Source organism: Erpetoichthys calabaricus, chromosome 3 (genome assembly GCF_900747795.2).
Source record: "Erpetoichthys calabaricus chromosome 3, fErpCal1.3, whole genome shotgun sequence".
Taxonomy (NCBI): Eukaryota; Metazoa; Chordata; class Cladistia; order Polypteriformes; family Polypteridae; genus Erpetoichthys; species Erpetoichthys calabaricus.
In genome coordinates, this window is record NC_041396.2 from 115,460,712 (window position 1) to 115,474,827 (window position 14,116).

Below are 14,116 nucleotides of genomic sequence, written 5' to 3' on the forward strand. Positions count from 1 at the left end.
TTCATAAATTAGAAGATTTAGTTTCTGGCAAAGCACCCTGCTGCTGCTGACTTCCATGCGTGAAATATAGGGCTTAAAAAAGGAATAGGCAGCTGAGTGGAAATCAGTTTGGCTGGCAATAATGTTTCTGTACATAAACTGGATGTTTTAAAATTGTGTCAAAATAAATTATTTGGGTATTTTTGGCAGACGCTATTTCCCCAAGGTGACTTTTAAGATAAGGACACATTACAATGGCTTACTAACTTTTTTATTTTTTATAACAACTGGTGCACAGACAGATAAGCGAATAGAGACTAAATGAATGACCCTGAGTGAACACACCAGACAAAACAGGTAGATGTGCAAGCCTCACAGAGGCATCAGTGCTGCAGAGAAGGCTTAACAGGATTTGCATGATACAAGCATAAACCAAAGTAACTTATATTGAATAAGTGAAGTTTTAAATACGTCTTTAATCTTTTCACTTACCAGTTTGATTGCTATTGTGAACATGGTCAAAGTCGAGTATATACTCTTCCCCTTGTCTGTTTTCAGTCTATACTGGTTTCCTCCCACATTCCAAACATATCAACTGTGATTTGGTCAAATGTTAATCAGTATGGCTTGCAATGGACTGTCATTCTTACACGGTTGATTCATCCTTTGTACCCATTGCTGCCAGCCACCTCCCCATGACCCAACAATAAAGCAGAACATAGATGGCTGTATGAATATCCGTTATATACATTTGGAAATGTGTATTGTAAGTGTCATTAGAGATCATCTGGCATACTGACCAGGTCAAGTACTGATCCCTTGCCAGGAAGGGAGGCCAGAAGTATGCAGGGATCAGAGTTAATTTTTCTAAAACCTATACACCTCCGCCACATAGGAGGGCAGCATTCTTGTCTCATTGCTCCTACTTTTCAACCCACAGGCATGATGGGAAATGTAGTCCCATGCTACAGTCACACTATGTACACTATGCCTACCACCAGGGGGAACTGTAGGGAGGAATTATCTATGCCTTCTAGAGACTTCTGCCTGGCCCAGAAGTACTTCCATCGGGCTATGTCCTGGCACCGGAAGTACTACTCGGTGCGAGGTAAAAGGAAGCTTCCTGCCAAATCAGGGCAACTCAGAGCTGGGAGGAAGGAAAGTAACACTCGCTGGAAGAAGGTGAACAGAGAGAAAAGAGAGACAGATGAGGAAGTATTTATTCTGTGTATTAGCTGTGTTAATTGTCCTCTTAAGTGCTATATGGAATGGTTTCCCACAATAAAAATCCTTTTGTGGTGTTGGGTCTTGTGTGTCTGCGATTTGGGTTCGGCACTGTTCACAATGCTTAAAATAATCAAGGCTTTAATATTAATTTCACACACAAAAAAAAAAAATAAATAAGTTTACCATTTCACCTTTAAACAGTTATGTGACTGAAAGAAACACCCTAAAACTGGCCATTTTATTATCAGTTTAAATACAGGCAGCCCACATATTATGCCACTGCATAATATGATGTTCCATTAATAGGAATATTCCATTTCCGTGTACACTTTTAAGCCATAGTTATGCTTTTCATTGACATTTGTAAGACTGGCAAGACAAAACTGAAATGAAATTGTGCAAATCAACATGCTTCATTTTCATTTTTGATTTATTTAAGAGATTCTAAATTAGCCCAAAATACTTGTAACACTTTATAATAATTTTTATTAACAAACAGTATATAGTACTTCCTTGCATCTTTACACATCTTTTATTTACACATTTTTATGGTGTATTATAATACTTAAATTTGCATTCAATAAATCCATTGTAAAGATTTATTTATAAAAAGAAATAATGTTATTGTAAAGTGTTACCTAAAATTATTATATTAAAATAAGTTAGCATAAACACTTGTGCACAGGATAGGTTCTTTGGTAAACCATCCTATTAACAGAAATGTTAGACTACATGGATGTCTTTTTGGCACAGAGTGTGCTGTTACCACCTTACAGACCTTAAATCCTTCTGAAATAGAGTAGATTGTGCATTGCCTCCATTATATTCTCCTGTATCAGACACAGTGGCAGGTCTGAATTCAACTGCTTGGAGAAAGTGATGGTGTAAACACAAGGGTTCATTTTCAGTGGATAGGAATCCCTTCCTGAGAGTAGAACCAGTTGATTCATAGTGTGGCTAAAAGCAGCATCTTAAAGACTGGCAACCTTTGACTTGATCTGATTTTATTGCCACTAGATTATTTTTTAATTAATAAGCTGTTTGGTTAAATGTCCTGTTTTTGACAGAGCCTCTGGAATATTTAAATGTTTCATTTGTCACTCTAGTTTCAATAAAAAAAAATACACATAACACAGCATAGTCTTGTGTGAAAAACTAGGAGCCTTCTATTTGAGCTCTTATTTGAATTTAGTGCACCAATACATTTAGATGGTTCCAAGAAGGTGTTCTCGCACAGAACATAAAACTAGAAAATTTTCAGGCTGATATTAAGCTCCCTTAACTTTGTGGAAAATGATTGAACCCATATTTGAACCAGTCTTAAAAAAGTTGCAACATGTAAACTTAGGGAAAGATAATAAAGGCATCTTAAAACCTTAAAGCAATCTACAAATACACACATTTAAAGGTCTTCCTCATCTATTCAGAACTGGCTGTCTTTGCAGTTTTTTTCTAAGATGGAGTTGTATATGATGCTCCAGGAGCCTCCATGACCCGTATATTTGCATTTTGGGATCTATACGTTTTTTTTTTTTAATGTAGTAAGTGACAAAGTTTGGTTTAATTTATATGATAACAGTCCAATGTAAATATTATTTATACCTTTCCTATGAATCAAAAAAGAAAAACTTAAAAAGAAAGTGAGCATAGCAATAATTAATAACAAGTTGCACACTGGCATATAGGTAAGCTTAAAATTGTAGTCTACTGTATGCTACAGAAAAACAGATAAAAGACTAAACAGAATATAATGAGCAAGTCCACTATTAGGAAATGACTGAGGCAGCACCACCAAGGAAAAACCCCTGCTTTCCAAGAACATACAGTTGTTTGAATATACATAAACAGCAGTAACAAAACTACAAATTATACTCACAATAATATGACAAACAATAGTTACGGAAACACCAGACTTCTAGGACACTGTGCTTTGCAGAAAAAAACCAAAGCCTGGAGTCATTTGTCCATAAGAAATCATCTTTCACTCATTCATTCTCCAAAGTAGCTTAGTTCAACAGTAGGTCCGGGTTTAGATGAAGCCGAAGCCAAACCCAGCATGGCTAGGCAAAAGAGAGGAACCAGTCCTGCAATGGACACTCACACCCAAATATTAGATGCATGCTTGGCCTTGGAGTTAAAAAACAGGGAGTAGAGGAGGTGAATTAACTGCCTTTACACATGAATGGATTGTTTTAAAAGTCCACTAATAATTGCACACTAGAGTAAGAGACGAGGCTATATGTCAGACCACTAAAGCTGAGTCAAAGGTGAAAGAACCAAAAGGGAAATAATTAAGAAGCATGCAAGCGAATCTTGATAGATTAGCTAAAGAAAGAAGAAATTCCAAGCTAAACCCTACAAAGATCCAGAGGCAATTCCTAAATAAAGCTGTGCATATTGAGAAGGCTCAAAGAAAATGTGGTGTTTGCTAAAGCGTGCACCACAAGATACTGAATCACGAGGGGGCATCGTTTTTCCATGTAAGGTACTGAATTCTGGATGATTACTCCCTTTAATAAATAATGACAAAATAGAAATGTGTTTGACATGTATCAGATCTTTTTTATCCATGTTTGATTTATAGATGAGGACCAGCTGAAGGTCAAATATGAATGTAGACATCAAAAGATAAATTCTCCATGTGTAACGGAGTGTATTATGCTCACTGAAAAAACTGTCAGGATTATAATTACCCCAATAACTAAAAATGGTGGTGCCTCACGGATCCATCATCATTGGTTTGAATCCCAAAAGCAATTTTTGTCCATGCTGTCCCTGTGTCCATGTGGACTTTCCTACAGGTATTCCAGCTTTAATCTCAAATATCTAAAGATTTACTGTTAAGATTAATCAACAATTCCAAATGAGTTCTGTCTGAGTATGTGTATAAGTCAACCCTGCAGTGGAACAGCAGTCCTTCCAGGGTCGGTTTCTGCCTTAATGCCTGCTGCCACCAAGATCAGCTTCAGGCCTCTACCACCTTAAATTGGGAGGTTTGAAAACGTTATACTATGTAGTAACGTAACTGCATGCCCCTTTTCAAATGGATATGGCAAACATTTGCTGTTTTAGAAAAACCCGAAGCATGTTCAGTAGTAATTCTTTAAGATGTTCAGCTGCCATAGTTTATCGATAGTTCCATAATGCTACCTTTCCATCCATTTGTTACTTTTCTAGTAAAGATAGGTAGTCCAACGAGCACAAAATTTACAAAACGTTATCTACTGTATATATATGGGCAAATTACGGAGCTCGTTTGCTGGGATCACAATGCACAGCATCATTACAAGCCCAATGGCCCCTCCAAATCTGTCCACCTCTACAAAGCTCTTGAAACAAGTTTCACCCGAACTCTCCTAATATCTGTAACACGGCTCAATCAAATACCAGCTAGGTGAAGACAAACAAACAAAAACCTTACCGCTGGTTTCACTGTAAGGACGAACAGTAATTTCTCGCAAGTTGTCGCTCCAGCCTTCATCTTCCGCCTGGCAGTTTGACATCGAACCGGTCGGGCAGCCGGGCTGGTTACTGCTGAAGTCTCCAGCCCGCTGTTCATCGCTGTAGCTTTCCGACGTGTAGTTCTCGGAGTTCGAATCGGCTGAGGTGCTGTAAAATGGGTTCTCGCTACTGTCATCTCCCGACTCTCCAAAAACATCGTCGGAAATCTGTAAGCTCTCATACCGAGAACGGGCCGCCTCCAGCAGGGACAGCGCCTTTCGCCCGCACTCCGCCATCGCTATCCAGCACAGAGAGGTGCACGCCTTGGCTGTCCCAGGAAATCTTCCACGATAACGTCAAAATCTCTGTCAGGTGTTCCTAATCTCAAGGAAAGGGTGCCACGCTATGTGCATTCGCCTACGCAGAAGGGAAGGCAGCCCCTAGCGTGACAAGCTTTCCTGCGGAGCTGTCTCTCGTTGTGGTGCTGAACTGAGCCCCGCACCGCCCACGGTAACGAGATGGGGGAAATAATCAATATTTATCACTTAGCCCCACATCCGGGTTTGGTGCAAGACAGCTCCAACAGACTCTGATAAATCCACAGCTTCTGTGCCGATCACCTGACCTGGCACCGTCTTTCTCCTCCAATCGGCAGGATCTCTGAATGGCACGTCAAGGCCATGCCTATCTGAAATCAGCCCGCTGGAGAGCGAGCGTCGGCTTAGAGGAGAGACTGCGCCCACTTCCACAGTCCCAAGGTCTCACCTTCACGGTTTTAATTATTTTTTCAGTTCTGCTATTCTGACTTAAGCATGGAAATGAAACTTTGCTATATATTATGCATCAAGCAATAAAATGTTACCTTCTCTTTTTATGCAAAATATGAGTGGGATTTTAGTGATAAATTATCCAAATTAACCAGAGTATGATTTAAAGGTAAGGTTAACGTAAATAAAACATCGAAATATGAAATGAAATGAAAAATAATTAATTTTATTATTAAATACTTTAAGTACTATTTCTAAGAATAATAGTAGATGAGGAGAAAATAATAGTGATGAAAATGTGCCTTTGGAAATTAAGTTTCCTTTGCTATACAGGTAACAGTACTACTTGATAATCTGTTTCATTATTTCATTAATAATTGAGTGCAAAATCAATTTATTTTATAATTTTGTAAAGCAAAACAGTCAATTCAGCCGTCATTCAGTAATATTTAGAATTCTTCATCTGCAAAAAGCAGTCAGTGTCTACAGTATTGCATAATAATGTAATGTATGTGGTCTTGCATTAAAACTTTGTGGAGACTGAAGCATTCCCTGACACTTTGAGATGGACATCCCATACACAATTTAATATTTCTTAACTAAATAGTAGCACAAGGCTAATACAAAATAGAAAAAAAAATCTTGGACCACAGAGTCTATACATTATCTTATTACTATCACAGTAACAGATGCATAAAAGACAAAATTAAATAGCAACACAATTGATATTTAGATAAGTAGTTTGATCACTGGCTTGTTACAGCAGTTTTCCTCAGACTTTCTCTTTCAAGATTTCCAGAGTGATTTTACTGCCTGAATCACTCAGCTTTGGCCATGATAATTTTACTGAGCTAGAAAAAAAAAAAGAAAACAAAAATCAGATTTCAATGTAACAGCTGTCGCTGAAGCTGATTATTTATTGCTGGATGCTTTTACCCACAATTTTCCTTTCATTTCACAATTTAAGCTGCTAGCATTCCAGGACACTTGAGCTGCATTAGTCATCTTGTAATGCTGTGAAAATATAGAGGAAATGAGGAAATAATAACCGGAATATATTATGCGAAAGCTATCTTATGTTTTTTTTTGTTTTTTTTTTACTGCTAAATTAATATCAAGTGAGTGCTTTATTTTACCAGATTATGGTTAACACACACATTAAAAAGCAAATAGTGCTGGGTCCTGGTTTGATTCTGATCTGGGTGCTATCTGTACAGAGTTGGTGTGTTGTCCTTGTGCTGTTGTGAGATCCATCTTTGTCAAGCTGACTGGAAGCATTGACGTGTTATTGAAATTAATATTGTATTAATTTTTTAGAGATAGAGTATTGGTGGTAGTGAGTCACTGTAATAATAAGTCTTTGAGGTTTCTGTCTTTTCTGGACACATTTTGACACCAACCTAAACACAGAAATTCAAATCCTTTGTATGGAACAGGATAACCAAGTCTGTTAGCTAACAAATTTCAAAATAACAGACTGAATGTACAAAGTAAATTAAACTAAATATTCAGTTTTGTTTGTTGTGCATACATCAATTGAGCTTTTTTCTACAGACAAATTGAAAGTCCTAAGGAATGACAGCAAAACACATTTGAAATAAAAATGTATTTAATTTGAAATATAAAGTACATTGATACTGTGACTACTAAGGGGTGTTGCAGCACCCCAAACTCCAGACACAAACCACCATGACACAAGTCCTAGGCTCAAATAAAATGTTTATTTGCACATATCCCTTACAAAAGGTTTTGATGGGAACATTGTATTTAAACCTATTGATACAGTATATCAGTGGTTTTCAACCTTTTCGCTGGAGTGGAACCCTGCGCGCGAATGGTTACCTTGCTCACGGAACCCTGTGCAATTATCTACCAGTATGTCCCAGCATTTTCCGGAGATTTAGGCAGAAACCTTGGCTAGCACTCACGGAACCCTTGGGTTCCACAGAACCCAGGTTGAAAAACACTGCAGTATATACAGTACACATATGGGACATACAGTCAAAAAGCAAACCTGACTTTAGTGTTATTTAGGGGAAATGTAATGTGTTACCTTATTCATATTCCTTGCATATGATGAAGAGATCTTCTATATATACAATATATCATACTGCTTGGCCATAATTATCTCTTTGTTACATGACACTACTAAGCAGCAGACTAATTCAAGGCTTGTTCCTTCTTCTTCACACTCCAGATAGTCTTTCCTACTTGCATGGAAGTCCAGGGAATTGTTTGGTGACCAGGTAGCCTAGATCTTTTGGAAATTTATCTTATCCCAGAGACCTGGGTCTTGTGGAATTGTTATTCCTCAGAGTTTGTGGTGAATCTTTGATTTTTTTTTCACTTTTGCATAGAGTAATGATTCTCATGTTTAGTCCTGGGCTGCTGGTTTTTGTTGCCTCCAATTCTGCTTTTAATTGAACTCCATCCTTAGTTACTTAATCTAAAAATCTTAAAAAACTGGGTTTGCTATATTTCAGTTAGCATTTAGTAAATATTAATACATGTTACATTTGATTAACTTAGTGTTTTTATTGTAGATTTAAAGAATTTTCATCCTTAATCATTATCATTTTATTTCACTTGTTTCAGGTGTTCTAGTTATTTAAGCCATGATTTATTAAAGACCTCACTAGGGGCTCTGGCACTGAAGTAACTGCACACTCTCAACATTCATTAATGTTTGCCTCTTGTCTATGCCACGTCTTGCCAAATCTCATCATACTGTTTTAGAATACAATTAAACCCAGCCACCGGGGTTTCTCAAGCCAGTGCAATTTTAGTGCTGGTCCCAAAAGCTTGGGTAAGTCGAGGAGGGTTACAAACAAATATGTAGATGAAAAACAGGATGTCCATATCGGATCCGTTGAGGCCAGGGTTACCAACAACTGCCACCGATGCTGCTGTCCAGCAGGGGATTGCCAGAAACTATGTTACAGCTGGTCAAAGACGGCAAAGGAGAGCAAGAGGGGCAAAGCAAGATTAAAGACAATGGGAGAGGAGGAAGGGAAAATGTGTGGAGTTCAGAGTCAGAGCTTTGAATGTTGGCAGTATGACTGGTAAAGGGAGAGAGCAGTCCAAAGCAATGGAGAGTGCGACAGAAAGGTAAAAGAGAGCAGGCAGGGTGGACTGGTTGAAGAAGAGTGACAAGAGTGGTTTATGAAGAGTAATTGCAAGAGTGAAAGGAAAAGTCTATAAAACGGTAGTGAGACCAGCTGTGACATATCGTTTGGAGACGGTGGCACTGACAAAAACACAGGAGGCAAAGCTGAAAAAAGCCGAGTTGAAGATGCTACAATTTTCACTTAGAGTAACAATGATTGAGAGGATCTGAATTTAGTATATTAGAGGGAAAACACAGGTGCAACAGTTTGGTGAGCAAGTGAGAGGGGTAGATTGAGATGGCTTGGGCTTATACAGAGGACAGATGAGGGGTACATTGGGAAAAGAATGTTGAGGATGGAGCTGCCAGACAAAAAGAAAAGAGGAAGGCCAAAGAGAAGGTTTTTGGATGTGGTGAGGGAGGACATGAAGGCAGTTGGTGTGGAAGAAAATTATGTAAAAGTCAGGGATAGATGGAGACAAATGATCCACTGTGGTGACCCCTAAATGAGAGCAGCCAAAAGAAGAAGAAGAAGTGTTAGATTACAATTTAGGGAACAAAAATGCAAACATTTCTAGATTTCATATAAATATTAATCTGATACTACTGTGATTTTTTAATGTGAAATAAGAGAAGACAATCAAGAAAAAGAAGAAAGTCAAGCTAACTAAACAATGAGTTTAGTAAGCTGTAAAACACTGATTCTGAAACTGACTGGAACAAAAACGTACAGCCACAGGTGCCCCCCTGGACTTAACTTGAGAAACACCAATCAAGAGGATTATAATCTTTGCACAATTCTCATACTGTTACTGACTGATTGCAGCCTCATGACACTTTCAGTCCGACTGGTGAGCAAATTTGTGCCCTGGTAAAATTATGATGTCAGACAAAAAGTACTCAAGAGGTACATTTCAGTGATTATTTGGCATAAAAAACAGAAAACAGAAAAGAAGTATTAATGAAGCAGATTATCTCAGATTAACCTTAGAATAAGGCATGAGATGGAAAACAAAGTCTGCAATCAAGCAAGGTTGTTAAAAACGCACTGTTGTTATTTTGTTGTCAGGGCTTTGCCTTGTGTTTTGTGTCTAAGCATTATGTAATTAATCATTTATTTAATTAATTACATGTTTCATTTTGCTTTGTGTTTTGCTTAAGAGAACTGAGACCATCAGTTAAGACTAATTATGTCCAGCTGCATTTCTTCAAAAGGCAACAGTTGTGGCTTCTCTATTTAAAGAGAAGGCGTGTGTCTTGTGGTGGTGCTCCCTGCTCTTGTCCTGACACATTTTGACAGCTTTTTATTCTGGCTCCTTTTTTGTTTTGGTTCTTGTATATTTGGGATACCCTTTATGAAGCTACGCTGTTCCATTCAGAGTTGTGTTTGGGGAGGGGGGGGGGGGGTTGGGTTAGCCTTTGTTTTACAGGTGCCTTTTGTGCTGTGTTTTATTTCTGTTTTGCCATTCAGTGTTTTCTTAATTTTGATTTGAGGGTATTATCCCAAATCCTTAATTTTAATAACTACATTTTGATTTTTTATCGGGTTATTTTTTGGTAATTAGTTGTTCTACTTGTGCCTTGTTGATTTTTTTTATCTCTAAAAAATAATTTACAAAGAAGTGAAAAAATGTACGCATGGCAGAATATTCATCTGCATTCATGGGCTGTGTAAGCAACATGGCCTTCAATGGACTGAGTTCTGTAGGTTGAAAATGGCCTGGATGGAACTCTAATCCATCACAGGGACCACTCTTACTCACGCATGCAGATAAACATACACACCATATTCAAAGATAGTGACAATTTACAAGTATTAATTAACTTAACCTAAATAAATAAATAAAAAACTTTTGTAATTAATTCCTTCTGTACTTCAGTATGTCCAGCCTGTAGTAATATTTGAGCTATCTACTCTCTCTATATAAAATCCTAAGCCTAAAAGTGTCACGATTTTGTGCAACGATTTTTTGTGACGTTTTTATGTCACTTTTTTTCACGCTTTAAATCGGGCTTATTTTAAAACCTACATATATATGTTTGATATCATTCTTTTCAGAGTTTATCGAACTTTAATGTGATGTTGTTAGATTTTCATATTCTTATTCCATTTTTAAATTATAAACTAAAATATCAAGAACTCACGTCCCGCAAGATGAGACTTTGTGCCAAGAGATTTAACCACACCCAGGACCGGAAATAAAAGATAATGTTTATAGATAAGAGTAGATGACAAAGACAGCTGCTGTACAGGTTTTTAAACGTTTGAAGCGCAGCACGAGATGCAGATCAAGGTAGCAGCAGCAAGCCAGCAGCTGATTGAGCAAATCTAGATATCCTTTTGCTTTTCTAATTTGTATTTTAGAATTTTATGGTTAGGAATGTCATTTATGTTACAGTAGAATTCAAATTTTTTGACAAGTAGACTGTTTTTTCTTAGCGAATGTCTCAATGGAGCTTTGAGCGACTTGATTGATTAACGTTCCATTGATGAGTGAGGGTCCCCCATGCAGTTTTGAGCAGCTAATAATAGATAGATGAATTGGTTTCTTCCATGTTTATTGGTAGTGGAGCTCTGCAGACCGTGGGCAATTCATAGCCTGCTTTTAGCAGACTAGCAGTTGGCAATAACAGGATTAATATACTTGCCATGCCTGGCTTTTCACAGACTGGCACAAAATGTTGGTGCACTGGTTCTGTTCCATTTGTGCTTAAGCCACTGGGAAAACTTCATAAAGCAGAAGCAACATGCTGATAGAAAGGATTTTGCGTGCAGCCAGCTGAACTTACAGATGCCGGATTGACCTCCTCACCCAGTTCCTCTGCAAACAGCCAGTGAAAGCAAGTAATGGTCTGTTCAGTCAGAAAGTTCCACTGCTGTGGAAAACATTCTGCATTGTCCCTCTTCCAACGAAGGCACCTCTTCACCTAATGACTATAAACCAATGTCACTTATGTCTCACAATCATACAGACCTTTGAGAAACTGGTCCTAGACTATATGAATCATCCTATGGTAGACCACCTGGAGCCACAGCGGATTTGAATGGAAGATCTGAATCAGCTCCCCAAGGCTTACTCTCACCTGGACAAAGCTGGCAGCACTGTGACAATTATGTTTTTTGATTTCTCCAGTGCCTTCAGTACTATCCAGACATCCCTGTTAAGGGGAAAACTCTGAGATATGCTGGTGGATGAGCCTATGGTGTCCTGGATAATGGACTATCTGTCAGGTAGACCACAGTTTGTGAGACTCAAGGACTGTTTCTGATACAGATGTGAGCACCACAAGGGACAGTCCTGTTCTCCTTTTCCTTACACCTCAGACTATAAATATAAAACCAGGTCATGTCGCTTGAAGAAATTCTCCAATGATTTTGCACTTATGGGTTCTAATGACAAAGGGGATGAGAGAGAGTATAGGAGTCAGGTAGAAAACTGTGTTTCTTGTCTGCACCTTAAGGATTTGGAAATTGTAGAGGGAGAAGTACTGCTTAGATTAAATAGGCTGAAATCAAACAAATCACTAGGACCAGATAATATTTACCCACAAGTTCTTAAGGAGGCTAGCGAGTACATATATAAACCCTTGACACAATTTTTTTAGGACGTCACTGCACACTGGGGAGATTCTGAAGGACTGGGAAATGGCAAATATTATCCTGTTATATAAAAAGGGTGACCAGGCAGATCCAAGCAACTATAAGCCAGTAAGCTTAACATGCATCACAGGAAAATTAATGGAAGGAATTATTAAGGATAAGAAGCAAAACATGGCAGTAACAGGAGTTTTTCTGAAGAGTCAACATGGGTTCAGAAGAGGGAGGTCGTGTTTTACTAACATGCTGGAATTCTATGAGAAAGCAACAAAAGGATATGATCAAAGTGAAGCATATTAAATTATTTATCTTGACTTTCAGAAAGCATTTGATAAGGTGCCACATGAGATGTTGGGCATCAAATTAAAAGAAGTTGGAGTTCAGGTTGACGTTTGTAGATGGGTGTAGAATTGGCTAAGACACAGGAAGCAGAGGGTGATGGTGTGAGGAACTTTATCAGTAAGCTAAGAGTGGTGTTCCACAGGGGTCAGTGCTAGGGCCGCTGCTATTTTTAATATATACTGTATAAATGATTTAGATAGAAATATAAGTAACAAGCTGGTTTAAGTTTGCAGTTGATTCCAAGACAGATGGATTGGCAGATAATTTGGAATCTGTTATATCATTACAGAAGGACTTGTACGGCATACACGCCTGGGCAGATTTCTGGCAGATTAAATTTAATGTCATTAAATGTAAAGTATTACATGAATAAAGTAAAAATTTTAGGTTTGAAAATCAAGAGTACGCCTTATGAGAAGGATTTAGGAGTCGTAATGAACTCTTTATTATCAACTTCCCAACAGTTCTCAGAAACCATTAAGAAGGCTAAGAGAATGTTAGGTTATATAGCACAGTGTGTGGAGTACAAGTCCCAGGAGGTTATGCTCAACCTTTATAATGAACTGGTGAGTCCTCAGCTGGAGTACTGTGTACAGTTTTGGTCTCCAGGCTACAAAAAAGAACTAGCAGTGTTAGAAAAGGACCAGAGAAGAGTGATTAGGCTGATTCTGGGGCTACTGGGGATTAATTATGAAGAAAGATTAAAAGAGCTGAGCCTTTTCAGTTTAAGCAAAAGAAGATTAAGAGGTGACATGATTGAAGTGTTTAAAATTATAAAGGGAATTAGTACAGTGGATTGAGACTGTTATTTTAAAATGAGCTCATCAAGAACACAGGGACACAGTTGGAAACTTGTTAAGGGTAAATTTCATACAAACATTAGGAAGTTTTTCTTTACACAGAGAACCATGGACACTTAGAGTAAGCTGCCAAGTAGTGTGGTAGACAGTAAGATATTAGGGACTTTCAAAACTAGACTAGATGTATTTTTAGAAGAATACAGTGGATAGGACTGGCAAGCTTTGTTGGCCTATTCTCGTCTAGATTGTTAATGTTAACATCCGCAAAACCCAAAAAATGGTAATAGACTTTGTTAGCACCAAACAGCTTCTATGTCTGGTCACTATTCAAGGATTGGATGTAGAGGTGGTCCACTCCTCCAAGTACTTGGGGGTCCACATTAATGACAGGTTGGACTGGTCTTGGAACACAGAGTAACTATATAGGAAAGGGCAGAGCATTCTCTTTATCCTTAGGAGACTGTGTTCCTTTAATGTGGAAAATGACATCTTTCACATCTCCTACAGCTCTGTGATGGCCACTGCTGTTATCTAGGCTGTGGTGTGCTGGGCTGGTAACGTCACTTCAAGAGAGGGCCACTGAATAAACAAGCTAATTAAATGGGCAAGCTCAGTTATGGGGCACAATCAGGACTCCCTGGAGGTAGTAGCAACGGAGAAAAAAAAAAACAGAGTGCCATCATGAACAATGCTACACATACAGTACTCTCTGACACACTGAGTACTTTCAACCAACAAATTATTCAGGAAAAGTGTCTCAAGAAATATTACTGGGGCTCCTATATACAAGCAGCAAAACACCCACACAATGCCTCACTGTCACTGTCAAATTAGAAGTTTTCTTTTATTTCTTTTT

The 14,116-nt window shown here is 38.2% G+C and overlaps 1 protein-coding gene across 1 annotated transcript in view; it reads right to left on the bottom strand.

Annotated features, from left to right (window-relative positions):
• pgbd5 (piggyBac transposable element derived 5) overlaps positions 1–5,251 on the bottom strand; it is a 213,296-nt gene extending 208,045 nt beyond the window's left edge. Inside the window, exon 1 of the mRNA XM_028797295.2 lies at positions 4,628–5,251. Within this exon, the coding sequence (XP_028653128.1) occupies positions 4,628–4,943 (316 nt within the window). The 5' untranslated portion in view covers positions 4,944–5,251. The remainder of the gene's footprint in view (positions 1–4,627) is intronic.
• Between the last annotated feature and the right edge of the window lie 8,865 nt (positions 5,252–14,116).